Source organism: Nerophis ophidion, linkage group LG03 (genome assembly GCF_033978795.1).
Source record: "Nerophis ophidion isolate RoL-2023_Sa linkage group LG03, RoL_Noph_v1.0, whole genome shotgun sequence".
Classification (NCBI taxonomy): domain Eukaryota; kingdom Metazoa; phylum Chordata; class Actinopteri; order Syngnathiformes; family Syngnathidae; genus Nerophis; species Nerophis ophidion.
This window is the reverse complement of record NC_084613.1, coordinates 57,086,677-57,113,111: the sequence shown is the minus strand read 5'-3', so window position 1 is coordinate 57,113,111 and position 26,435 is coordinate 57,086,677. Positions and strand designations below refer to the sequence as shown.

At 39.3% G+C, this 26,435-nt stretch overlaps 1 protein-coding gene across 5 annotated transcripts in view; it reads right to left on the bottom strand.

Annotated features, from left to right (window-relative positions):
* The window catches only part of daam2 (dishevelled associated activator of morphogenesis 2), a 179,371-nt gene that overhangs the window by 75,511 nt on the left and 77,425 nt on the right, over positions 1 to 26,435 (bottom strand). For all 5 annotated transcript variants that reach the window (XM_061895681.1, XM_061895685.1, XM_061895684.1 and 2 more), the window contains exons 2-3: positions 23,310 to 23,594; positions 15,723 to 15,812 (exon numbers count right to left, since the gene is read on the bottom strand). In XM_061895681.1, the coding sequence (XP_061751665.1) occupies positions 15,723 to 15,812; positions 23,310 to 23,477 (258 nt within the window). In that variant the 5' untranslated portion in view covers positions 23,478 to 23,594. The remainder of the gene's footprint in view (positions 1 to 15,722; positions 15,813 to 23,309; positions 23,595 to 26,435) is intronic.

Sequence of the window (26,435 nt, the reverse complement as noted above, 5' to 3'; positions counted from 1 at the left end):
ATGAAAGCACGTATCACTCTAATATCCTCATTGTACAAGTGGAAAATGAGGCTTTCCTCACAGGGAGTAGTACCCTGTTTACTGAATGTCTGCTCTCAGACAGCTGGTACTGACAACACATTTTGTTGTACTTTCAGTGCAGTGACATCCATCCATACATTTTTTACCGCTTATTCCCTTTGGGGTCACGAGAGCGCTGGTGCCTATCTCAGCTACAATCGGGCGGAAGGCGGGGTACACCCTGGACAAGTCGCCACCTTATCGCAGGGCCAACATAGATGGACAGACAACATTCACACTCACATTCACACAATAGGGCCAATTTAGTTTTGCCAATCAACCTGAGAAAATTGTGTTAAAAAGTCGCCTCTTACCGGAGATCTGTGGAGTTTGCGCCGTCCTTGTATCTGTCGTCGACTTCCCTCAGACACTGGCCTCAAGACACCCGTGGACACACCCCTCCTACTATCAGGTACTATTTAATCTCACTAAAACACTAGCAACACAATATAAAGATAAGGGATTTCCCAGAAATATCCTAGTAAATGTGTCTAAAAACATCTGAATCTATCCCAATGCAATCACCTTTTTTTTTTTGTATTATTATTTTTTTTTTTTAGTCCTTCGCTATCAATATCATCATCCACGAATCTTTCATCCTCGCTCAAAAAAATGGTGAAATTGTCGTTTTCTTGGTCCGAATAGCTCTTGCTGCTGGAGGCTCCCATTAAAAACAATGTGAGGACATGAGTAGCCCTCACCCTTGTGACGTCATCGTCTGCGACTTCCGGTAAAGATTTTATCGGCACCAAAAGTTGCGAACTTTATCGTCGATATTCTCTACTAAATCCTTTCAGCAAAAATATGGCAATATCACAAAATGATCAAGTATGACACATAGAATGGACCTGCTATCCCCGTTTAAATAAGAAAATCTCATTTCAGTTTGCCTTTAAGATAAATGTTTCATCACTGTCACGCTTCAAATAAAAATGAACCTATCGTTCATTTTATGGCCAGTCAACTCTCCTACAGCATCTTTTGTAATCAATTGTGCACAAAAGGCAACACTGTCATCCATCTACTTCTAGCAACTTTTATGACAGCCAATAGCTACTTTCCATACTGAGGAGTTGGTAACACTGGAAGATGAAACGCGATCAGTAGAGATTGAGGACTGAGATGTAAAAGAGATACAAATTGAGAGCACATGCAAAAGAATGAGACAGAAGAGCCAGCAGATAAATCAGTAGAGATGATCTTAATTTCTAATTTCAGGTTAATTAGACTAGCATTAAGAGGCCACAGTGCAGGGAGAGCTATTGGAGTTGAGGACATCAGTCTTAAGTACAAACCAACATTGTAATAAGCCAAATCTGTGTTAAAAAAAAGCCAATAAAAAAAAATTCAAAAATCGTCAAGCCACCAAAGTTACACTCTTTTCAATTTCTGAAACTTGGCCGCCCTAATGAAGCAGTTGGCAGGTTGGTGTTCCTGGCTAAAATCACTATGTGTATGTCTTATAACAATGGTTACTTATAAAAAAAAAACATTATTATAGGTAAATTATTTTCATGTTGCTGCTCACGTTTAAACACGTCCTCTTAAACCAGGACTCTTATTTAAAATTTTGTTTTTTTTTACGTTTTTGTTAGCTCAAGAATTAAGCATAGCCAAAGATTTTTTAAAAGAAGATTAAAGATTATATTTCACTGTTATTATATTATTTTCAAGGCTTTTTCTTTGTTCTTTTTATGGGTTAGTTTGTGGCCAAACTGAATCAGAATTTGAGTTTTGCAATTTAAAATTCTTATAGCCAGACCTGCATGTTTAGTTCCGCACCTGACGGTTTCGACTGCGACAGTTTTGGTACATATCGCCCAGCCCTACACTAGTGTTATTGACAGTGCTAGTACAGCTTAGGGATGTTCTTTGTGTTTAATTGAACATTACAGTAGGCCTTATGATGTAAATGGGTTTATGAGTGCACATTAATGTTGTCCCGATACCAATATTTTGGTACCGGTACCAAAATTATTTCAATACTTTTCGGTACGTTTTGATTTTTTTTTTTAAATAATGGGTACCACAAACATTTGCATTTTTGGCTTTATTTTAACAATAAATCTTAGGGTACATTAAATATGTTTTTCTTATTGCAAGTTTGTCCTTAAATAAAATAGTAAACGTATAAGACAATGTGTCTTTTAGTAGTAAGGAAACAAATAAAGGCTGCTAATTTAGCTGCTGACATATGCAGTAACATATTGTCTCATTTTCCATTCTATTATTTTGTCAACATTATTAAAGACAAATGGTAGAAAATGAATTATTCATCTCCTTGTTCATTAACTGTTAATATCTGTTTACTTTTTATTTTAACATGTTCTATCTACACTTCTGTTAAAATGTAATAATCATTTATTCTTCTGTTGTTTGGATTAGTTATGGATGATACCACAAATTTAGGTATTAGTCCGATACCAAGTCGTTATAGGATCATACATTGGTCATATATAAAAGTCCTTATGTGTCGAGGGAAATAATTCCTGAGTTTATAAACATAATGTAGATTTAAAAAAAACGAAAGAAGATGTTGTGATACCAAAAAATATTGATGTAATCATAGTAGTATTGACTAGATATGCTCCTGTACTTGGTATCATTACAGTGGATGTCAGGTGTAGATACACCAATGAAGTTTGTTTACATTTTGACGCCGGTGAGCTACGGTGTGTAGTGAAACATGTTTAGCTATTCCTCGTCCTGCAGGGATGATACTTGTGAGAAACATATTTTATTTGTCGCCATGGAGGCGAGGATTAGTGATTTAGAAGTAGCTAACACACTGCCGAACACACGGCTGAACTTTAGCCACTAGCTAGCTAGCCATGTCTTAAAGCACCTCTTCCTGCGGGCATTTCATTGTTATAGTTTCACCGTTATTGTTAGTTTTCAAGCCAAAATGCGTCGGTTCTCCCTTTTCTGTGTACACATGTTAACTGTTTGTAAGTACTCCGTGATAGTGCGCTACCGAACATGATCGTCTGCTAATAAACCAGCAATGACACGATGTGTACTACACACATACCGGTATACCGTACAACCCTTGTGCACAAATGTATTTGGTTTAAGGGTTAATAATGAAATTGTGATTTTTAAGACATTTTTATTGCCCCTAAATTTTTTATGTGCTACAAAAAAAATTCTGTGCTACAGCACATTTTTGTTTCATTTAGTAGCACTGGTGATACTTGTAAAAAAGCTTAGCATATATCCCTGTAACTTACAGTATATCGGTCAGTAGACTCCATATGGAAGCGCTAAAACTACAATATGGCTGGCAGAGAGAAGACGTAGTCAAAGTGGAGGCACATAAATTAAGCCGTGCATCTTGGGGAGATCGTAAGAGGGCAGCTTGAAGATGGTCTGTAAAACGTAACCTGTGCAAATTTTTGACCAAAAAAACATAATTACAAAGAAGTATTTTTTAACTGAAAAATATACAAAAATAAATACAAAACACTTAAGGATAGAAATATATAGGTGAATATTACCATGTTATTGTTTTTTTGTGCCTGGCCCATGGGTGTCAAACTTGTTTTCATCGAGGACCACATCGCAGTAATGGCTACCCTAAGAGGGCCACTTGCAACAGTAAATGTAAGAATATAAAAGTATAATCGCATCATTATATTATTGCACAAATTGCCAATGCATTTGGTTATTTAGTTTTTGTACGTACAAATTTATTGATAACTTGCTTAGAAATCTTAAGTCCAGGAGACAAGCAGATAAGTATTTATTGTTATAAACTATAATAAGGTATACAATAAATAGGGATGCTAAAAATTGTTTTATTACATCCAAATTCCAATTTTTATTTATCTCAATAGTAAATTGATTAATAATTTTCAAAAATTGCATTTTTGTTATTTTTTGGGACCAATTAATAAAAAAAAAACATTTTTCAGGCCACCTCCATGCTTACTTGGTGTGCCTATATGTCGAACGTCAGCAACCAAAAGGAGGTTTTGTAAGCTGTAAGCTGTTTTGTTAAGGTTATTATTATACCAAATAATACATTGCAAAAATCAGTTTGAATCGAGAATTGTGCTGAATCGGGACTTGATTATGAATCAAATCCTCACCCCAAGAAATGGACCAGAATGACAAGGGGCCTAAAGATTAAGTCGTCATTTGACAAAAAAAATCATCATCACGGCCTTATAACACACTGTGTCAGACAGGGATGGGAATGAAGATTTGCAAAATCAGCTGAAATTTTTTTTAACCCTAAAACACTGCTTTGCGGAAAGCTGCACAGCGCTAGCGGAGTCTGGGGGCATGCCCCCCCAGAAAAATTTTGAAACCTTTGTTAGCTTAGGATGCATTTCCTGCTATTTTGAGTCAAAATCTAACAATATTCTCCTGACCAAAATTTCACATTGATTAGCAAATATTTTCATAAAAATGTTTTATGCGATGAAATTTATGTATACAAGTTTACACATATATCAAATTCTTGAACACTTTTGGATTATAGACAAAAATAGGCTTACAAATGGATTAACCACAATTCTTCTCCGTAAACTCACTTTACTTAAATGCCTTGCCGATTTCGCGTGGTCAAAGAGTGCCACCCTTCCTCGAGATCCATAGTTCACAATGTCCTTGCAATATAAGCACTAAGCACGTCCCGGTTCATCGCACTTTGCAATTAAATCGCTGATCAGTTCGTCTACTTCTACGATAATGTTGTTAATCTTCACTTTCAGTTTGATAGATATATCGAGCCATGCCCAGTTCCACTTGTTTCTCACGCCCTTATCAATATCTTACGCTAATGAAGCATTCCTATCTTGAATAAGCTTAACCATGTCTGAAACGGTTTTCTCAATAAAGAAACGTGTTAATTGAGAGCTATTGTGTTTTCTTTCCAGATCAGTCGCCGATAAACACAACCAATATAAACAGAATACGAGTTCAGAAACGCTCACAATAATTGAGGATCAGGGATTAGATATTGTCGGCAAACGACACGTGCAGACACCTATAACGGGCAATGTCATTGGTTGATGTTGTCAGTTGATAGTAGAGCTAGCCAATCTGGTGCCTTCACACACTGGCATTATATTTTTCGCGGGAATTCTCTGCCTTGTACTGATAACTAGGTCAACGCAGGGATAAAAACCACGAGTACCTAACCCCCCCTATATTTTTCCCCCTGGATTCAAACGATTCACAGAAATGACCCTGGTGGCGCCAAAATCGGCAGAATTCAGCGGATCCGGGGAAAATTCCCATCCCTGGTCAGAGTAGCATTACCAATGAGAGTCAGAGGATGCTGCAGATTATTAAGTGCTAATAAATGTAACATCTTGTTGCTATACCCAGCGTATTCACATGAACAAACACAAAAGCACTCTAACAAATACCAAACTAGTGACAGGAATGCGACACCGACATGCTAACTTTCCTGGCACACAGGCATGACCACCGGTGTAATCTTACACACACCAACACACGTAAAATGTCATTCTGATAAGAGATCAACACCGCTAGCTGAAGTGGGGATCAGAGGTGAAGATACAGTATGACCAGCTTACGTAAGGCCTCAATGAAGGCCGTGACAAGCTGTTCTAGTTAGTCATGGTACAGAGAGTCCATGTTTCCGCCAATTCCCTTACAGCACTGCTTGATAGAATTAGCAAAGCACCGTACAAAGTGTCGGATACAGAAAACAATGTTAGGTTAGCAATTTGAAAATTAATAGTTTCAACATTTGGACAATATAGGTTTCACGGTAAATGTGTTTGTAATAACATTTTTTCGTACAGAACATTCAGTACCAAGTACAGAGTTTCCACTCAAGAACAGTCAGTATAACTGCCTCGTGATAGTCACCAGTCCACTCAATAACCAAAAAATGTGCAATCCGGATTTTGAAAAGCAGAAGTCATGCTTACAATCGCACCAAAGAAAAAGCCTGAGCATTAAAAAAAAGGCCTCAAAGTCTGTTGTTTGAGAACAATTCCATCTCAAGCAAAATATGAAAAGGACAAAAAGACTAGTGATTAAGACGAAAGCATCAGGAATGGAGCTGCAATCAGGTACTATTAATGCAGCATTTTAGGCAATAAGGAAACTAAATCTAATAATTCTGCATCATTATTTTCTAAAATGATACATTAACAAAAAACTTTTTTCAATTGTTTTATTTTATTCTATAATATTATATTTTTATTTTAAGATGTGTATTTATTGGAATATTATCTTATAGCAGCTTATAGGTTTCATGGGGATGCTGAAAAAAATCCAATTTGAACCACAATTCTTATTTAATACAATTCTAAATTGAAAAAAACTATTTGAATAATACATTTATAATAATAGTAAAAATACATTTTAAAAATATGTTTTTCAGGCCATCTCCTTGCAAACTCGTTGTGCATGTACGTTATACAAACCCTGTTAGCATATGAGTTGGGATATTGTGTTAGATGTAAATATAAACGGAATACAATGATTTGCAAATCATTTTCGACCCATATTCAGTTGAATATGCTACAAAGACAACAAACATTAATCATTAACTTTAGAATTTGATGCCAGCAAAACGTGAGAAAGAAGTTGGGAATGGTGGCAATAAATACTGATAAAGTTAAGGAATGCTCATCAAACACTTATTTGGAACATCCCACAGGTGTGCAGGCTAACTGGGAACAGGTGGGTGCCATGATTGGGTATAAAAACAGCTTCCCAAAAAATGCTCAGTCTTTCACAAGAAAGGATGGGGCGAGGTACACCCCTTTGTCCACAACTGCGTGAGCAAATAGTCAAACAGTTTAAGAACAAGCAATTTAGGGATTTCAACATCCACGGTCCATAATATCATCAAAAGGTTCAGAGAATCTGGAGAATCACTCCACGTAACCGGCATGGCCGGAAACCAACATTGAATGACCGTGACCTTCGATCCCTCAGACGGCACTGTATCAAAAACCGACATCAATCTCTAAAGGATATCACCACATGGGCTCAGGAACACTTCAGAAAACCACTGTCACTAAATACAGTTGGTCGCTACATCTGTAAGAGCAAGTTAAAGCTCTACTATGCAAAGCGAAAGCCATTTATCAACAACATCCAGAAACGCCACCGGCTTCTCTGGGCCCAAGATCATCTAAGATGGACTGATGCAAAGTGTAAAAGTGTTCTGTGGTCTGACGAGTCCACATTTCAAATTGTTTTTGGAAATATTCGACATCGTGTCATCCGGACCAAAGGGGAAGTGAACCATCCAGACTGTTATCGACTCAAAGTTCAAAAGCCAGTATCTGTGATGGTATTTTGGTGCATTAGTGCCCAAAGCATGGGTAATTTACACATCTGTGAAGGCACCATTAATACTGAAAGGTACATACAGGTTTTGGAACAACATATGCTGCCATCTAAGCGCCGTGTTTTTCATGGACGCCCCTGCTTATTTCAGCGAGATAATGCCAAGCCACATTCAGTATGTGTTACAACAGCGTGGCTTCGTAAAAAAAGAGTGCGGGTACTTTCCTGGACCGCCTGATGTCCAGACCTGTCTCCCATTGAAAAGGTGTGGCGCATTATGAAGTGTAAAATACGACAGCGGATACCCGGACTGTTGAACGACTGTGGCTCTACATAAAACAAGAATGGGAAAGAATTCCACTTTCAAAGTAAAGCTGGGCAATACGGCCTTTTTTTAATATCTTGATATTTTTAGGCCATATCGCGATACACGATACATATCTCGATATTTTGCCTTGGCCTTCAATTAACACTTGATGCATATAATCACAGCAGTATGATGATTCTATGTGTCTAAATTAAAACATAATTCTTCATTCTGCATTAATATATGCTCATTTTAAACTTTCATACAGAGAAGGAAATCACAACTAAGTCAATTGACCAAAACTGCATTTATTAAACAGTTATTAAGCAATGGCACAAACGTTCATGTCATTTCCAAAACAGAAAGTGCAAGATTATCAGAGACATTTTAAGTGTCAAATTAAAATGAGCTGCATAATAGGAAATCAAATAGTATTCGTCCTTCGCTATGTGGTAGGTGGCTCCGGACGTTATTAAATTCGGTTGTTGACTATTTTTTTCATACTATGTTGATCTGGAAATGTTTGCCTCGGCATTTTGATGGTTTGGGCAGGTGGCACCGAACGAAGATGTTGACATGCAGTTTCAACTCTCTTCATTCTATAGCGGGTGACTTTTCAAATGATGCTACATATTAGCAGTAATGCTACTTTTGGTAGCAACGCTTTTGCCGCATGCTTGACACAATACGGTTGTCTGTTCGACATATTCACACTTGAAGCCAAACCACCGCCAGACGATGGACCCCCTGCTGTTTTTCTTGGGAATTAATTATTCCTTCATTCGCACCTTCTTTCTCTCGTATTACCACTCGCACGGCTCTGCTACCATCATAGCTAACATTACCCATGCTGCTACATCTCTGCTTTGCGAGGGCGTGTACGTATGTGATGTATGACGTGACAGTATGTAAGAAAGTGCGCTTGTCTTTGAGAAGGAGAGACAGGAAAGAGCAAGGAGAGCCTGTAGTGTAATGCCAGCAGCTAAAAGCAACCGCGTGAGAACGTATACTCGAATATCAAGATATCGTCATTTTCTATATCCCACAGAGACAAACTCACGATGTATCGTATATATCGATATATCGCCCAGCCCTATTTTAAAGCTTCAACAATTAGTTTCCTCAGTTCCCAAACGTTTATTGAGTGTTGTTAAAAGAAAAAGTGATGTAACAGAGTGGTGAACATGCCCTTTCCCAACTACTTTGGTACGTGTTGCAGCCATCAAATTCCAAGTTAATTATTATTTGCAAAAAAATAAATAAAAGTTATGAGTTTGAACATCAAATATCTTGTCTTTGTAGTGCATTCAATTGAATATGGGTTGAAAAGGATTTGCAAATCATCGTATTTCGTTTATATCTACATCCAACACAATTTCCCAGCTCATATGGAAACGGGGTTTGTACGTGAGCAGCCAAGAGGAGCTTTCGTAACCTGTAATGTGTTTGGAAATGGTTGTGTTAGAATGTTTATACCAAATAATACATTGTGAGAATTTGTATAAATCAAGAATCTTGTTAAATCGAGAATTGATCCTGGATCAAATTTCCACCCTACCGTGAGTTGTAGCTTTCATATTCCTAAAATGTTATGTTAAATTTAATAAGGCTGTTAACACAAAAGCTATGTAGTTTTATGTTTTGCGTTTTGTTTCCTCACTGTACTAAAAATGTACCAAACCGTGACCTAATACTCTACATACCAAACTGTAATTACGCTATACCGTTACACAATTAAGGAGCAGTATTTATTAGTGTCTTAAAGTCATGCTACACCAGAGGGCACCACACAAAAGCTCAGTTCAGAGAACCCAAAACGTTTGATTGCAATTTTATGATGAAACTCCATCTTTAAATTGACATCAGTAACAACTATGTAATAGATTTGTTATGGTTTTCATGTTACATTATTATTATACTAACTGAATATTAAAATAGTGAAATATAAAATCAGCCCAAAATATTTTGTACAACTATATGCTTGTAAAAAACTTCTGCAGGCAGTTCTTTGCACTGTTAAAGCTTGTTAATATCAGTCTTGGGAGACATGCTAATATAATAATGCAAGCTTTATGACCTGCGACCCTCTTGGCTTGATGTGAAAAATCAACTTTATGTTACTTTTAAACAACACATAGTCTAACTTTAGAGGCAATTCTGTTTTATTAGGCCAGCTCTCAAGAGCATATTGTTTTCAGTAGACAGCCACAAAATGGATGTGGCATTCCTTTACAGCTAACTACATTAACTACTTTGTTTTGCAAGTGAATGAAGTTAGCTTGTCGCTGTTGCTGTCCAAGTGTTATTCAACCTCAATGACTGTCAATGTTGCCAGGCAGAGGAACACGATTTATCTTTTCAAATCCATGCCATGCTATAATTTTACAGAACACAGGATATTACTGTGGTGTGTGCATTTCAAATTTGTGAGACTTTGCAGTGAGTTTACATGGCCTCATGGCTGCACAGTCACACACGGACAAGCATGGTATTATCCAATATAGTTTTTTTCCTCCTACTCATTCTCCATGACATCTTCCATGAAAGACGTATTTGTGTAGTTCTTCCTTCAGCTTTCCAACATGGGCTACCCATGTTTGGCAGTCTGTTTTTTGACCAGGGCACAGCTTTTTCTTGTTTTTTTTTTTTTCACATTTAGCCTGAAAAAAAGTATTTTTAAGTTGGTAAAGTTTGTCAAAATGGTTTATGGTAACTATAAGTCAAAGTTTGGCATTGACTTTAAAGGCCTACTGAAACCCACTACTACCGACCACACAGTCTAATAGTTTATATATCAATAATGAAATCTTAACATTGCAACACATGCCAGTACGGCCGGTTTAGTTTACTAAATTGCAATTTTAAATTTCCCGCGAGGTATCCTGTTGAAAACGTTGTGGAATGATGACGCTTATGTTGACGAGTGCTTGTGACGTTATTGGTTGGAGCGGACATTTTAGCCCGGCACCACTCACGGCTAAAAGTTGTTGTTGGTGGAAAGCGGTGAATTGCAGCTGCCTCTCTAACACATGTCAACCAGCAAGTTTTTGGATGAAAAAATTGTGATATTAAGTTGGCTCTTACCGGAGACTTGAGCGGAGTTTGCGTCCTCCTACAGCAGCTGTCAAAAAGGCACCTGTGACTTTCTTGGCTCCTCCATATGGCTTCCCTTAGAGACACTGGCGGTCACCGCAGCCCTCCGACTTTCAGGTATGACTTTATAATCTCACTAAAACACTAATAACACAATAAGCAGATAAGGGATTTTCCAGAATTATCCTCGTAAATGTGTCTAATAACATCTGAATCGCTCCCACTGCCGTCGCCTTTTTTTTCCTTTTTTTTTTTTCCTAGTGCTTTACTCTAACTTTCCTCATTCACAAATCTTTCATCCTCGCTCAAATTAATGGGGAAATCGTCGCTTTTTCGGTCCGAATCACCCTTGCTGCTGGTGATTATGATTATAAACAATGTGAGCCCAACAACACGTGACGTCACGCGCACATCGTCTGCTACTTCCGGTACAGACAAGGTTTTTTATTAGCGACCAAAAGTTGTGAACTTTATCGTTGATGTTCTCTACAAAATCCTTTCAGCAAAAATATGGCAATATCGTGAAATGATCAAGTATGACACATAGAATGGACCTGCTATCCCCGTTTAAATAACAAATCTCAATTCAGTAGGCCTTTAATACAATTTTGCTATTATGAACAAGTTTTGGGTGCTTCAGACCTAAATGTGTGTAGTTATTTCAGATAACAATTTAATTACCGATGATAAATTACGACTGTACTGGCGACTTTTTAAGTTAATGGGGAAATAAACTATATGCCGTTAACTTAATCCTTGAAATAATATTAAAACTGACACGCTTTTGTTCAGGGACGCCTACCTTTTTGACCGCTTCCGTAGACAGGAAAAAACGGCATCGTGCCTTCACCTGAATTCTCCTGGTACTCACAATGACACCTGATTTTGTCATTCCGCACAACGGCACATAACTAATTCATGTGCTGTGTTTGCTTATCCTTAGTCAAACTTGGACAACTGACAACCGTACAGTATTTTTGCGACATTGCAATCCAAACAATTCATGCAAATTCAACCATTCCCAGCAAATTACTTGCAATTTATTTTGCACATCTTGGCAAATTGTAGCCATTTTTCCTAATAAAATTTGTCCCAGATAGGCTCGGGATCTTTCTGTGTGGAGTTTGCATGTTCTCCCCGTGAGTGAGTGGGTTCTTTCCGGGTACTCCGGCTTCCTCCCACTTCCAAAGACATGCACCTGGGGATAGGTTGATTGGCAACACTAAATTGGCCCTAGTGTGTGAATGTGAGTGTGAATGTTGTCTGTCTATCTGTGTTGGCCCTGCGATGAAGGGCCGACTTGTCCAGGGTGTAAACCGCCTTCCGCCCAATTGTAGCTGAGATAGGCGCCAGCGCCCCCCGTGACCCCAAAAGGGAATAAGCGGTAGAAAACGGATGGATGAATGGATGGAAGCACTTAAATACGTACGTCAAAAGGACTACCCAATCAAATGCATAATTACACACTACAGAGGAACCCTAATTTAGGAACCATAGATGGAATAAAAATATGCTTGTTGTACAAACTTTGTGTCAGTGTACAAACAGTTCATCCACCCATTGTGTGCCTTGCTGCACAGCAATTTTGTGCCTGGCAGCAGAGCCATCTGATCAATCTCAAACATTCAGTTAGCACAGCACTCCTGTCGTCAGTTATTGTGCTAGGTGATACTTTGTGTGTTTTTTATGTGATTTTTTTATTAGCCTTGTCAAAGCATTTTTATAGTTTTGCTATCCCCACAGATAGTCCCAAAAAAGCAATGGACAGGCAGTGTGTAGTTTTCAACATTCAGAAAGTATCCAGAGCGTTGTATGAAAGTTCCCACCGTCCGTTACGCTGAATGCCAAAAAGGTTCACCAACAAGGTAAAGTGGATGTTATTGTTTATTCATAATCATTGTATCGGCCTTGCTGTTAAAGGGGAACTGCACTTTTTTTTCTAAATTTTGCCTATTGTTCACTATCATTATGACAGACATGACGACGGATGGATTTTTTAAAAAGGCATTCAAAATATGAAATAGCGGTATGCCTAAAAACAAGTCTGATTACAGCGGACCATCACTATTTTGCCCATAAAATCCAATAAATAACCATTAAAAAACTGCCAACAACACTCCATTCAGTGATATTGTCATTATAAGCGCTAACACAGACAAACTATTTATAGCAGCGCTTGCTGCTTTCTCGCTTCCGTGCTCCCTGTAAGTTTATTGTAGATCATAAATCATGCCTCTCACCTGGATAGACAAAGTGTGAGTAGGCATTCCGACAAGTTGATAAACTATGACAGCTATTTACGCCTTGAAACTGGTGAGGACGACAAAAAAAGACGCTTGGTACTCCACCCACACCCACCCCGTTTCTTCGTAAGGATTATGGGACATTCTTTGGCTAAATTAGAATATATTAACATCCCAGCAGTCAACATCTTAATAACAGCAGACATTGCACAGTAAGTAATGTTTTATTATGCTTGTTGGTTCTCATAAAAGTCCAATGTAAGTAAAAATCAGTGAATGAAAAAAAAGCAAATGTTGTGATGTGTTTTTAAAATTAATGCATCGCGTATGCTTAAAATTATCAAAATACGTAAATAAATAAATGTTCTTATAAATGTGGCCTTTAGTACAATAAATATGTACTTACAGTGTGCATATAATACCTTGATGGAGGTGTTTGGATGTTTTTTTATGACTTTGTAGGCGTAATTGTGCGACTCCCATAGGCTCCATTCCCTTTTAAAGTTAAGTAAGGACTTTTGTGATTTCCAAATCTGAGTGCACCGCAGGGCTAGTCACAGTATGTATGTGTCAGCAGGGCGGCTGCAAATTAGTAGGACAGTCCTGCTTGTATTTGTTGATTTGTTATTAAAAAGAAATTGATCAATGACCCCCCTTATGTTTGATACAGTGTATATTTTGTAGTGGATCGTGAGATCGACAGGAGGATCGGTGCAGCGTCTTCAGTAATGCGGACGTTGTACCGATCCGTTGTGGTGAAGAAGGAGCTGAGCCGGAAGGCAAAGCTCTCAATTTACCGGTCGATCTACGTTCCCATCCTCACCTATGGTCATGAGCTTTGGGTCATGACCGAAAGGATAAGATCACGGGTACAAGCGGCCGAAATGAGTTTCCTCCGCCGTGTGGCGGGGCTCTCCCTTAGAGATAGGGTGAGAAGCTCTGCCATCCGGGAGGGACTCAAAGTAAAGCCGCTGCTCCTTCACATCGAGAGGAGCCAGATGAGGTGGTTCGGGCATCTGTTCAGGATGCCACCCGAACGCCTCTCTAGGGAGGTGTTTAGGGCACGTGCAACCGGTAGGAGGCCACGGGAAAGACCCAGGACACGTTGGGAAGACTATGTCTCCCGGCTGGCCTGGGAACGCCTTGGGATCCCCCGGGAAGAGCTAGACGAAGTGGCTGGGGAGAGGGAAGTTTGGGTTTCCCTGCTTAGGCTGTTGCCCCCGCGACCCGACCTCGGATAAGCGGAAGATGATGGATGGATGGATATTTTGTATAGGAAGTGCCATAGTACTGTATGTCCGTTGAGAGTATAACGTTTTCAGCATTGATAATGCTTAAAATTGCTATTTTGAGCACTCTTTTAATTTGTGATGGGAATGAGATTGAGATTTATTTAGTCCTAATGATCCTAGTGTGTGAATGTGAATGTTGTCTGTCTATCTGTGTTGGCCCTGCGATGAGATGGTGACTTGTCCAGGGTGTACGCTGCCTTCAACCCAAAAACAGCTAAGACAGGCTCCAGCACCCCCCACGACCCCAAAAGGGACAAGCGGTAGAAAAGGGATGGCTGGATGGATCTACCTTTTATAATAGAAGTGTGCTTAGTTGTGGCTTCATGAAATCTATTTCGCAACATTTCAATGTCACAATGCTAATCGTTTTGTGTGCCCTGTTGGTTAGATGCTCAGAGGAAAATTTCACAGTGGTTTTGTTTGATAGTTGTTAATTATTTATTCTTTAACCTGTGTGTATATCGTATTACAGAAGGAAAGTCGTAAACATTTATTGCACTTTCTTCGTCAAATGTATCGCAACAAACACCTAAATACCACTGCCATGAAATAAAGCGCTTCAGGCTGCAACATCCTGAAGAACAGACAAGGACAGGCTGTATTTGTTTTAAGAATTGCATGGCACAGGGCAAATATCTCCACCATGCTTACATTATTTTCACCCCAAGCATCCATTCTTGCCCTGACATCCCTTGAAAGTAGGGTGTTCCATACTATTTCAGCTCAAGGCCAAAGTACAAAATGTTACTCTCTCAAAGGTGTTCTTCCTGTTTATTTGTATTACTTAAGAGTCCCCCACCCACAAACACATCCAGTACATGTTTATTAATTTTCATAAAGGATGTCGAAGCCCATCAGACCAGCAAAGCCTAACTTTGGATGGATAAAGCTGTGATCCACAAGGGAGGATTTATGACCATCTATTCAATTTGTGATTGAGCAAAAACGAGGCACTGAATTATCCCATTTCTCCAAGCCCAATGTCATTTACTGCTGACAATATGACTACAAAATGAGTTATGCGAAAGGGTAATAAGCAGATGAAAGAAGTTTTGGTGAGAGAAAAGCAGAATATTCTAATGGCTCTTGTAGTATGTTGATAATTTTACAGCAACGCTTAAAAGATTTTAACAAAATGGTCGCGACCCCAAAGGGAATAAGCGGCAGAAAATGGATGGATGGGTTGTGTATCCAATGTTTAACATATACAGAAGTACAAAGCATGTTATTGTTGTTTAGAGAAAAAAGATGTTTCAGCTAAAGCCGAATGAGAAGTTGGGTTTTTGCCTGACTGTGTGGCTGAGCTGATTCAAAATTGGCTGTGGTGAAAGCTGCCCTTCAATAACATTCATCACTGACAGAGAAAGGCACTGCGGGAGCAAGCGAACGGTCAACAGAGGGACAGCCAGAGATTCTTGCAAAAAAGGAAATCTCGGAACTTACCTTCTTTTTACTGCAATAGATCTGCCATTTCTTTTCATCGGGCAGAGCGAACATGGCCTCCCTGTTCTTATCAGTCAGATCCAGTTCGTCCTGCAAAAACAGGAGAGGCATTAATGTTATACAATTGCACATACCATATAAAGTAAACAGTGGATTGTATGAAATCATGCGCAACACATATGGAAATAAGAGAAAAGATCATGCGCATCGGGTAAGACCGAAGGTAAAACCACCTTTTATGTTTTTTAGTAATTGCTATTGGTTATCAGGCTAAGTATTTTATATTCACCCTGCAAACATGCTCAATTCTTCTGTTGGGTACAAGGAGCCTCCTGCCCCCTTTTGAAATGCATATGAGCCCAGGAAATGAGGCTATGTTTGCCATGGAGGAGAAGCAATGTTTTGGAAGAGGATAGATGGCTAAATCTGGAACAGAACACAGAACAAGAAATGCCTCGACGGACAAAAAAGAACACCATGAATGAAACTAAACTGGTGGACTACAAAACTGAGAATATGATGAAATGCTTTAGAACTTGAGCTTTGTGCTGAAGCTCAAAACTAATCTCATCTTAATGGCTTTGGTACCATGACGTCAGCCAGAAGTACCGCAAACCCCAAACCCCCTGCCTTTCAGGTTGAAGGTGGCTAACAGTGCCAGGGGTGATGGGCCCCTTAAAGCCAGCCCAGCAAATTCACAAGGTTTGTTTTATCCATTCAGAAGGACCGGGTCAGGCTGAAGTGCACAATGCTAGCCCAAACGCATCAAAAGGGTGACATCATCTCACCCATAGTTCTTTCAATATAATAACTCATTATAGTCCACTTATATTCAGAGATATAAAGAAACAAATGGAAAGGTGTCAACTTGAAATGAAGTAATAACTACAAAAGAGCTTCAGAAAAGTTCACAGTTATTTTTTCATTTCAATAGCATAATTTCACAGACTAAATGGGAGTCCAACCCGCCACAATAGGAGTTAGATGTGGTTGCGGCTTCTGCATTTTATGTCGGCCAAAAGTAAAAGTAGAGGCTTTTCCACTATTATTTACAGATTTTAATTTAGACCACAATCTACTCCCCACATCCTGCGGATTACAAATAAAGTCTGAGAAGTCAGCTTGTCTAAGGCCGGTCCTCTCTTCACCGGGTCAAAGCCCTGCTGTCCAAGCTGCTGCTATTTCAAAGAACTGATACTTGGAGCTTCTGGGGGAAATCCATGAAAATGATACCCTTGGATTTGAACCAGATGGGAGCAGAGCCCAACAGTTGATCTCTCAGCTATCAGCTACTTCTCTTTGCCGGACATTATGCCTTAGGCCTCTCAATTTAAGGTACTGTATGATACAGTAGAACAGGGTATATACGTAAGCCATGAAAAACAAGATTTAAGTATCTGAGGAATGCTGGGTTCTACAGTTTAGGGGATGTTTATGTTTACATAAGGGTTCTACGTAAGACTTCAATGATATCAGTGGTTTAAATTGCGGAGTAGCAAGAAGAGACAAACAAGGGGGGAGCAAAAGGGCAAATTGTAAGGGCTTATGGATATGGAATGTTACATTTCATGCATTGTCAGAACATCACATTTAAAACTTTGACATGTTAACATTTCAAAATACTGTCACCAATGAACATCCGCACAAATTGTGTTGGTCTGCTTCTGAACAAGAGAAGCCATACCATAGTTAATGTTGGGTGCATGATTTTTGTGCTACACCAGCCAGAATACTTTTTTCCCATTAAGCAACAGTCCTTCGTTTTCTCCTACCTCAAACTCCCTTCCAGTTCAAAACATGTTCCAATGGCAGATCTGCATTACGTGGCTGTTCCTCATGACTCGAAGCGACACCCCAAATCACAGTTTTCTCACACTCAAAATTCCCTCCCAAAAACCCAAATTACTTTCCATTTTGGCTGTGCAGAACCTTCTGTAAACGTGCTCCCATCCACCTCCGCCAACCACTCCAGTAGGGAATTTATATAAACCAAAGCTAATATTGTTACACCTGCTGCTCAAAAGGAGAAAATTCAAACCTTAGGCTACTGACCCCTCTTTCATATTTTTATTAGAAAAGGGAAGTAATGTTACAAATTAATAAAAACGTTTGTCACAGTGGTCATTAAAGCAACAGAATGACGGACAGGTCTCATCCTATCTACTAAGACATGTGGGCTTCTCAAATGTGCTGCAGAATAACGACTATTATATGAAAAAATAAGTGAGGCAAAGTTTAAAGCACAAATATTGGTTTCTGTCTGAGAAATACATAAGCATACTTTTATGTCATTCACTTTCATAAAAGAGTTATCTGATATTGCTGTGCATTACATGTTGCTACGTTTTTAAGAAGTGAATATAAAACAATCGTCCCAAAGTGGTCATCATGCAAAACACACTAAGCGATTATCATAATGAAGATGTGTCTTGGCTCATTATTGCATAAGGTCAAACACATGACAATATATAAGACATAATATATGGAAAGTGGGCAGAGCAAGAATCTAAGTAAAACCAAAGTAACACTAACTGATATCATGTATCCTCATAAAGAGGGTAAATGAGACTGATGGCCCAAATAGAGGATGACGGATGGGGTTCACGGGAAATAGTAGATGCACAAAAGGTGGAAGTGAGGAAACAGATTATGTGTGGAACAAGTGGATGTGAATGACGTGAATAAGTGGGTGTGTCTCTGTGACAGAAAGTGTCAGCTCGAACTCAATAGCAAATGTGTGTGGTCCAACAATTACATCCTGCCTATAGTGAGTTTGTTTATTAAGTGGTATTATAAGGAAGGTGGGGTCTGGGTGGTGAATAAAGTTTTGGGCTATGAGGGTGTATGTCCTATAGCCATTCTGAGCAAGACAAGAAGCCAGATGAAAGACGTGGCAATTGTTAATATTTTAAGAGGTCATACAAGGCCCCAAGAGTACGCAGAGGAAGTTTATCTACTGGTTAATTACCCAAAAGACAATCAGTCTGTGTGTAATGCAAAATTAAAAAGGAGGTGAAGCAAAGTCTACCTGAATGTGACACAGTGCTTTAAGAATACATGTGAAAATGTGTTTGCGCAAGGGAAAGGCTCTGAAGTCTGAATAACTAATGCATTACTAATGTTTAAAGATCAACGCATTTTGGTCAAGCTTACTTTGGCTTACAATGCCCTATCTCTCAGCTAGTTGTTTCTTGCCTACTTTCAATCCAAAAAGTCTAAACAGGGCTCGACCACTTTCATAATATGGTTTCAATAATAGTAACTTCAAATTACCAGTGAGAGCTTTAGAATTGAAACGTGAAACATACAACTGTATAGGCATGACAGAGGAAAGGCAAAAGGAAATAGGGTGCATCCCAGGGTATGCACTGCTGAGGAAGCTGGCTCCCTGAGGCTCAGCGGGTGGGGAACATTTCCATTTTCACTTGTTATGCAACACCTTTTTTTATTAATTTCCCACTAAAAGTCACACTAAAAGAAGCATTCTAAAAGGCTAAATGTCTTTTAAAAAAACACCTCCCAAAATAAAAGTTATGGCTAAGTATATTTTTTTGGAATCACTGACTAGGAGCCAAACACAGGGGACTATTGCCCAGAAAGACACATTGTGTGACAACAGAAAGCTGGGCTAATGCCCAGAACGTTGGTCCCGAAAACCCTCAAAACTTACGAGATAAGGAAGGAAAGACAAAGGCGCCCAGTTAGGGAAAAGAAACCGACTAAGAAGAAAGACAAGGGAAAAACAGAAAGCAACAACTGAAAGTCAAAATCTCATTGGTAGATCTGGTTCGTAATTATTTGCACTGCACTCCACAATGATTAAGAAGGTGAAATGTGGGGTCTTGCTTTTAGGGATATTATAGCTCATAGGTCAGGCAAAGCAACCTGTAAATGACGCATACAAATTTAGTCTTGGTTCTGTCTTCATAGCAAAAAAGTACACAATCCAATGTTATTCACTCTTGCATCTTACATGTCGTGTACTGGCTGTAACAGTAATGCCACACCAACAGTTGCTGTTAAATTATGTTCTCTATAGACTCGTATTAATGCACTGGGTAATTTCCTCCTAATAGCTGGTTACTTTCCGCTGGAACACTTCTTAAAGTTTACTAAGCACTTATTCATTGGTGTTGCTAAAAGTTAGCTTTGCGGTTAGGTTAGGTATTAGCATGCCTGCTCCTGACTTGCTCTCGGTGTGGAACATGTTTAACTTCATCCTCCAGTGATACTATTACTTAAGATACTAAGAAATTGTATATTTAAGTGTATTTGCAGTAATGTAGGAGATTACTTTTATCTTAGGGGAGCAACTGCACACTGTTTTTGAAAACACATATTTAGCTCCAAGCCGCTTTCCAGTGTGAGCCATCTGCATATATGATCGGCATTAAAAAAGGCTTTAATCAACAATGGTGCTCAAATACTTTTCCCAAAAATCAGCTGATACTGGTCGGTAGTCGGTTGATCGGCACATCCCTAAAAACACTAAACCTTAAGAATGACAAAGGAGTGCTGCAACACAGTTGTTTAAGATGACACATCTCAATTTTTACATGTCACATAAGAGTTGAAATAAGTTAACCACTGTTAAACAGAACAATGCTTTGCTGTGCCTCATATTATTTTGACAGGGCAGTTCTAGCCATGTTTTGCACTGCTATCAGTATGAGATAAGCATGCAATGTGCCGTCTAGGCCCAATGGAGGATCCCATTATGGAGGCGTAGAAATAGTTTACTCCTACAGTTGGCCCAGATCTGTCGCCCCCACTCCAGAGACTCCATTCAGTCTTATTCACCTCCTTAAGAGGGACTTCCTCTTTCTGCGTTGCCAAGGAAACTCTATGCTATTCACTATATGTCTGTGTTTCTCCCCAGGTTCCAAATCATGCTTCTTGTGAAATTAACATTGTCAGGGACGCGTGACCAGTCAATCTATATTCTGGCTGTACTGATTGGTGGACAAGTGGTCAAATATATCAGCATGTTGGTGGAAGCTGAATCAGTAAAACAGATGGAGATTGGCAGACTGCCATTGTCAGGTAGAAGCATTTTGTGTAATAGTCATTCAGTGAAAGCAAACATGAATCTAACTGTCACAGTGTGAATGATCCTTTAACTGGCACTTAATTTTTCTTCCCTCGCAGGTCTCGCTTGCACAAAATCTTAACTTTAACTGCTTCATCAAATTCTGTCATGCTTCTCAACAGCAAAATAGAGACATGACCTCAAACACGGAACATCTGAGCTTGCGAAAAACAAAGTACCCATCCAACCATCTCAGGAATAATCTATTCACAAAATTCGGATGGGACTGGTTCCAATGATATGAGAGAAAGCCAAATCCTTTTTGTCAATTGTGAAAACGTTGCAAGAGGTTTTAAAATCTGGAAACAGATCTCACTGTTTTTGTTCATCCCAAGCAACTGATAAACAATTTACTCTAAAATAAGCAGCAGGTTGTCAAGTGTTCATGATCTTGGAATATGCTTCCATATGAGAGGTAGGACGCACATCTCAGCAACAGCCTTCTACCTAAGCAGACAAAGCCAAAAAAAAAAAACAGGTTGCAGAAAAACTAAGTAAGGTGTATGTTTCAAATCAAACTATTCCTTAAAGGCCTACTGAAACCCACTACTACCGACAACGCAGTCTGATAGTTTATATATCAATGATGAAATATTAACATTGCAACACATGCCAATACGGCCTTTGTAGTTTACTAAATTGCAATTTTAAATTTCCTGGGAGTTTCGTCTTGAAAACGTTGTGTAATGATGATGTGTACGCAAGACGTCACGGGTTTTTAGGAAGCATGAGCGCTACGCACACACACAGCTAAATGTCGTCTGCTTTAACGGCATAATTACACAGTATTTTGGAGATCTGTGTTGCTGAATCTTTTGGAATTTGTTCAATTAATATTGGAGAAGTCAAAGTAGCAAGAAGGAGTTGGGAAGCTTTAGCCTTTAGCCACACAAACACACGGTGATTCCTTGTTTAAAATTCCTGGAGGTGAAAATTTACTATGGATCAGAGCGCGGTCAAGCGAACATGAAACACGACAGAATGTCAACCAGCAGGTTTCAGTGAGAAAATTGTGGTTAAAAAGTCGCTTATTACCGGAGAAAAGCTGAGCTTGCCCCGTCCATAGCTGCCGTCGACTCTCCTGAGACACTGCGCGTCAAGACACTCGTGGACGTACACCTCCGACTATCAGGTACTATTAAACTCACTAAAACACTAGCAACACAATAGAAAGATAAGGGATTTCCCAGAATGATCCTACTAAATGTGTTTAAAAACATCGGAACCCGTCACTATCAATATCCACAAACACGAATCTTTCATCCTCGCTCAAATTAATGAGGAATTTGTTGTTTTCTCGGTCCGAATAGCACTTTTTGTTGGAGGCTCCCATTATAAACAATGTGAATATGTGAGGAGCCATCAACATGTGACGTCATCGTCTGCGACTTCCGGTAGAGGCAGGGCTTTTGTCTTAGCACCAAAAGTTGCGAACTTTATCGTGTATGTTCTCTACTAAATCCTTTCAGCAAAAATATGGCAATATCGCGAAATGATCAAGTATGACACATAGAATGGTCCTGCTATCCCTGTTTAAATAAGAAAATCTAATTTCAGTAGGCCTTTAAGAATACTGCACACAATTGGCATACTTATACTTTCAATGGGTCCAAATTTTGACAGTACAAAAGAAAAAGACAACTTGAAGTAGGTTTGAGTTCAACATTTAATTAGACTTTTGCTTACACAGATGAGTCCATTTTATTCAGTTTTTTGTCTATTTATTTAGGATAACTAAAAGTTATTTACCTTACAATTACAGGTAAACAATCCTACAGTAATGATAAACAATATATCCTTTCAAATGTTTACTTGCATTGTTATTATATGATATGTTATGACTGGATGCCATTGTAAACACTGTATAGTTTTTATTGGTAAATTGTATTCAGTTCAAGAGCATGATGTACTGTAGATAAAAGGACTGCGGCTGTCTGCAAAAAACTTATATTTTTGAAGGTAAATTATTGCATATTTTTTTATTTTGCGGCAACTTGAGACAAGAATGTTAATGACAGTCTAAAAGTAACATGTCTCGGATTTAAAAAAAATAAAAGTAAAATTCGCAATTATGTTCTTTTTTTTAATTGTGCAGCCCAAATGTTGAGTGCAACCGGGTATTGTCGGCACACTCCATTTTGCCATACTTCTTGTCAGTGTGAACACATTTATGTACTCACAATGAACATAAGGTGGGATGTTTACATGGGTGGGTTTTACAGTATGTAAACAAAAGGCTGAGCCTCTGCATTTGTTCAATTGGGTAATGCAATTTGGTTTTATCCATACATCAACATACAACTCTATAAGCCAGTTTGGTCAGGATAATGAGACGCATGCTGCTTACCATTACACAAAAATAAAATCCAGGGTTGTAGCTCACTTGATATGTTAACTAACTGGATAGTTCAACTGGTGTAATTATCATTATTCATCCACAACAAAACAATTAAGTGATGTCAGCAAGTAATAAACACGTGGAGATGGGCGGCACCTACCACTAGCTCTGAGAAGCGAGCATGCAACTCCTCGGCAGGTGGCATGGGGGCACTGAACTCCAGCAGCTGCAAGGGCACGCTGTCCTTCAGGTTGATCTCTGGGGGCTCACTGCTGCCGAAGCAACACAAGAACCCCAAGCCCGGCCTTGTCCTCTTCCTGGGTGGCATGGCGGCTGCGGTAACGAGGGGTGGCAGTGGCGGATTTGGATCCGGAATATTTAGGTAAGGATCCAGGGGCAGGGAGGGGGAGTGGAGAGGAGAAGGTTGCTATCTGGGAGGCATGATCTGTAAGAAAAGAAAAGACAAACAATTCAAGTTGGGTTATAAGAGCCTACCTTTGCAGTGGCATAAAATATATCGGTAAAAGCTCAAAAAACATACAGTATTATAGTTCAAACCAAACTGAACATTACTGAAAACTATCATCTTAGAGGTCAAAATACCAAATATTTGAAAGCAATGCAAGAAGACGACTGATCAAGACCACAAAGCCTTACCAGTAAGAGCCTGTAACCACAGATGAACTCAAAGTTGAAAGGATAAACTTTCTATTGGCTCATTCATGTCAAGCAAGCAAGTGTAAGACAGTGCCAGGTTCCATCTCATGCTTGTGCCTTGAAAATATTATTTTTTAAAACTTCTTTTAGTTTTCATAAGAACAGGAGCAAAGAGCTATGCAACAATAGAACACAAAGACAGCAGGGACAGGCCATGATACGCCACGTTTGACATCAGTTACACTTTCAACTCAACAAAGACGCCACTTGTCTGTGAGGTACAATAATGCCTCTAAAGTGTGCCTGTGAGTTTTTGTATAGACATTGAACTGCCCCAGCAGTGCCCTTTCACTTTTCAATAGCACGGACACAGTGTGTGTGTACAGTAGTGAATGACAATACTACACCATTTGTGAAAGAATGAATAGGACGCATCAAGACAGAAGGATTTCCTCAAAGCTACAAAAAGGATATGGGAAGTCTTTACTGTGTGAATAACACACCATTGACAGTAAGTTGTGTCCTCAAAGGTCACACACAGAAAAACTTGGATTACAACAACAGTATTTCATAACTGGCAGCATTTTGCTGCATTTGTGACTGCATGGACGTCTAACGTGTTGGTGGTAAAAGTCTTATCTAGCACATATAATTTACTAAGAGACTCAATTCATGAGCCATTTAAATACAGGACTAGCAACATTTTACAAAGCAATGACAAGAGCAATATTTTAAGGTGAACACAAACAAATATATCACACACTTGATGTAGTTCCTAATGTTTGTGCGACTACAGCAATTTTTAAGTAAATGCTCAAGTTTTACTTTCATCTGTCATGTGATTAGGAACTTTGATTTCCACTAAGAAACCACTATCTACTTCAAGTTGAATAAGCACGATTCCCAAAGCCATCACTCGCTGTCTCTTACATTCAGAGGCGTTCTCATTTCCAAGTCTAAAAATAGCTGGATGATAAATTATGTATGAAAGTGCTAGGCCCTCAACGCGAGCTTAAAGGGGTGAAAAAAAAACATACTTGAAATTTGGCCTTTTGACACAGCTCATTTTCCTGCTTCCTTGCATCTGCCTTGTGAAGGCCACTGAGTCCCTTTTATTTGTACCTTACAACAATGAGATGCTTCATTTAACACCATAGTTTTCTATTATATTCAAGGATCATCAATTTTGATGACCATTTTCAATTTGTCAATGCAGAGCACTTTAATAGACAAGTGTTCTTTTTTATTACTAGAGACAAGAAGAACACACGCGTCTTTTTTTTTTTTTTAAGATTTTAAAGATGAAAAAATGCTTGGAAGATGCAGCAGAGTCACCATTGTAGCCTTCAAAGCCCTCTGAAACAACTTCTAAATCCTCCAGCAACGCTTTGTATACATGTATACACACTGCAAGTCTATATACAACGTAGTAACAGACACATTCATAACAATATACAATATGTTTAAAATTTACCACATTTTGATTATTTTAATGCTTTCCTTATCTACACCAGGGAACAGTTGTTAGCGATACCAGCTGTTAGCATCCAGCTAACGCACCCGGCGTTAACAAATCAGATCCTGGAGGAGGTAAAAAGAACTAATGAAGGTTTTCGTGGCTGTCGAGGGAAAGGGGGACGTTCGAGACAGAAAAGGGCTGAAGCAAGGAGGAAGAGAAGGAGATATAAACCATATCTTCCTTCCGTCGTCATGGGTAACGTGCGGTCTCTGGCATATAAAATGAATGAGTTGTCGTTGCTTGCCAGTAGTAAGAAAGAAAATCGTGAGTGTTTTACTGAGACATGGCTGCACAGCGATGTTCCTGATCGTAACGTCTCTATAAACGGGTTTCATACTGCACTCTGACCGGGACCGAACCAGCGAAAAGCGGAAAGGATGGGGAATTGCTTTGTTTATTAAATATAAATATTGTCATCCCGGTCATATCACAATAAAAGAGCGACACTGTGACCCGAATGTAAAGTTATTAGCTATAGGACTCAGACCATATTATTTGCCCAGGGAGATTCCGCATATTATCACACTTTTGTGTTGACTCAAACGTCTCATCAAGGACGGTCACCTGCTACCCAAACAACAAGCCATGGGTGACCAAGGACATCAAAGCCCTACTGAATGAGAAGAAGAGGGCATTCAATGCTGGTAACACGGAGGAGGTGAGGTCTTGTGCAGCTCCTTGAGACACTTGTGATTTAGGGCTATATAAATAAACATTGACTGTTTGATTGATTGATTGATTGATGGCGGCTGTTGTTCAGGGGCTGCTGAAAACCAAACTCAGGGAGGCCCCCTGACATCTTCAGCGAACCAATCCACACCTCACCCTCCTCACAGCCCCCCAACTCCAATGACTACTCCCCCCCCCCCACCTGAGACCTTTCAGTGTGTCTGTCTGCAGAACAGGTGAATGCACAGCTAAAGAAGTTACACACGGGCAAGGCCGCAGGTCCTGACGGTGTGAGCCCCAGGGTGCTCAAAGCCTGCGCCGCACAGTTGTGTGGTGTGCTTCAGCACATCTTCAACGTGAGCCATAAGCTGCAGAAAGTCCCCACAATGTGGAAAACCTCATGCGTGGTCCCCATCCCCAAGTGCACGAGACCCAGCAAGT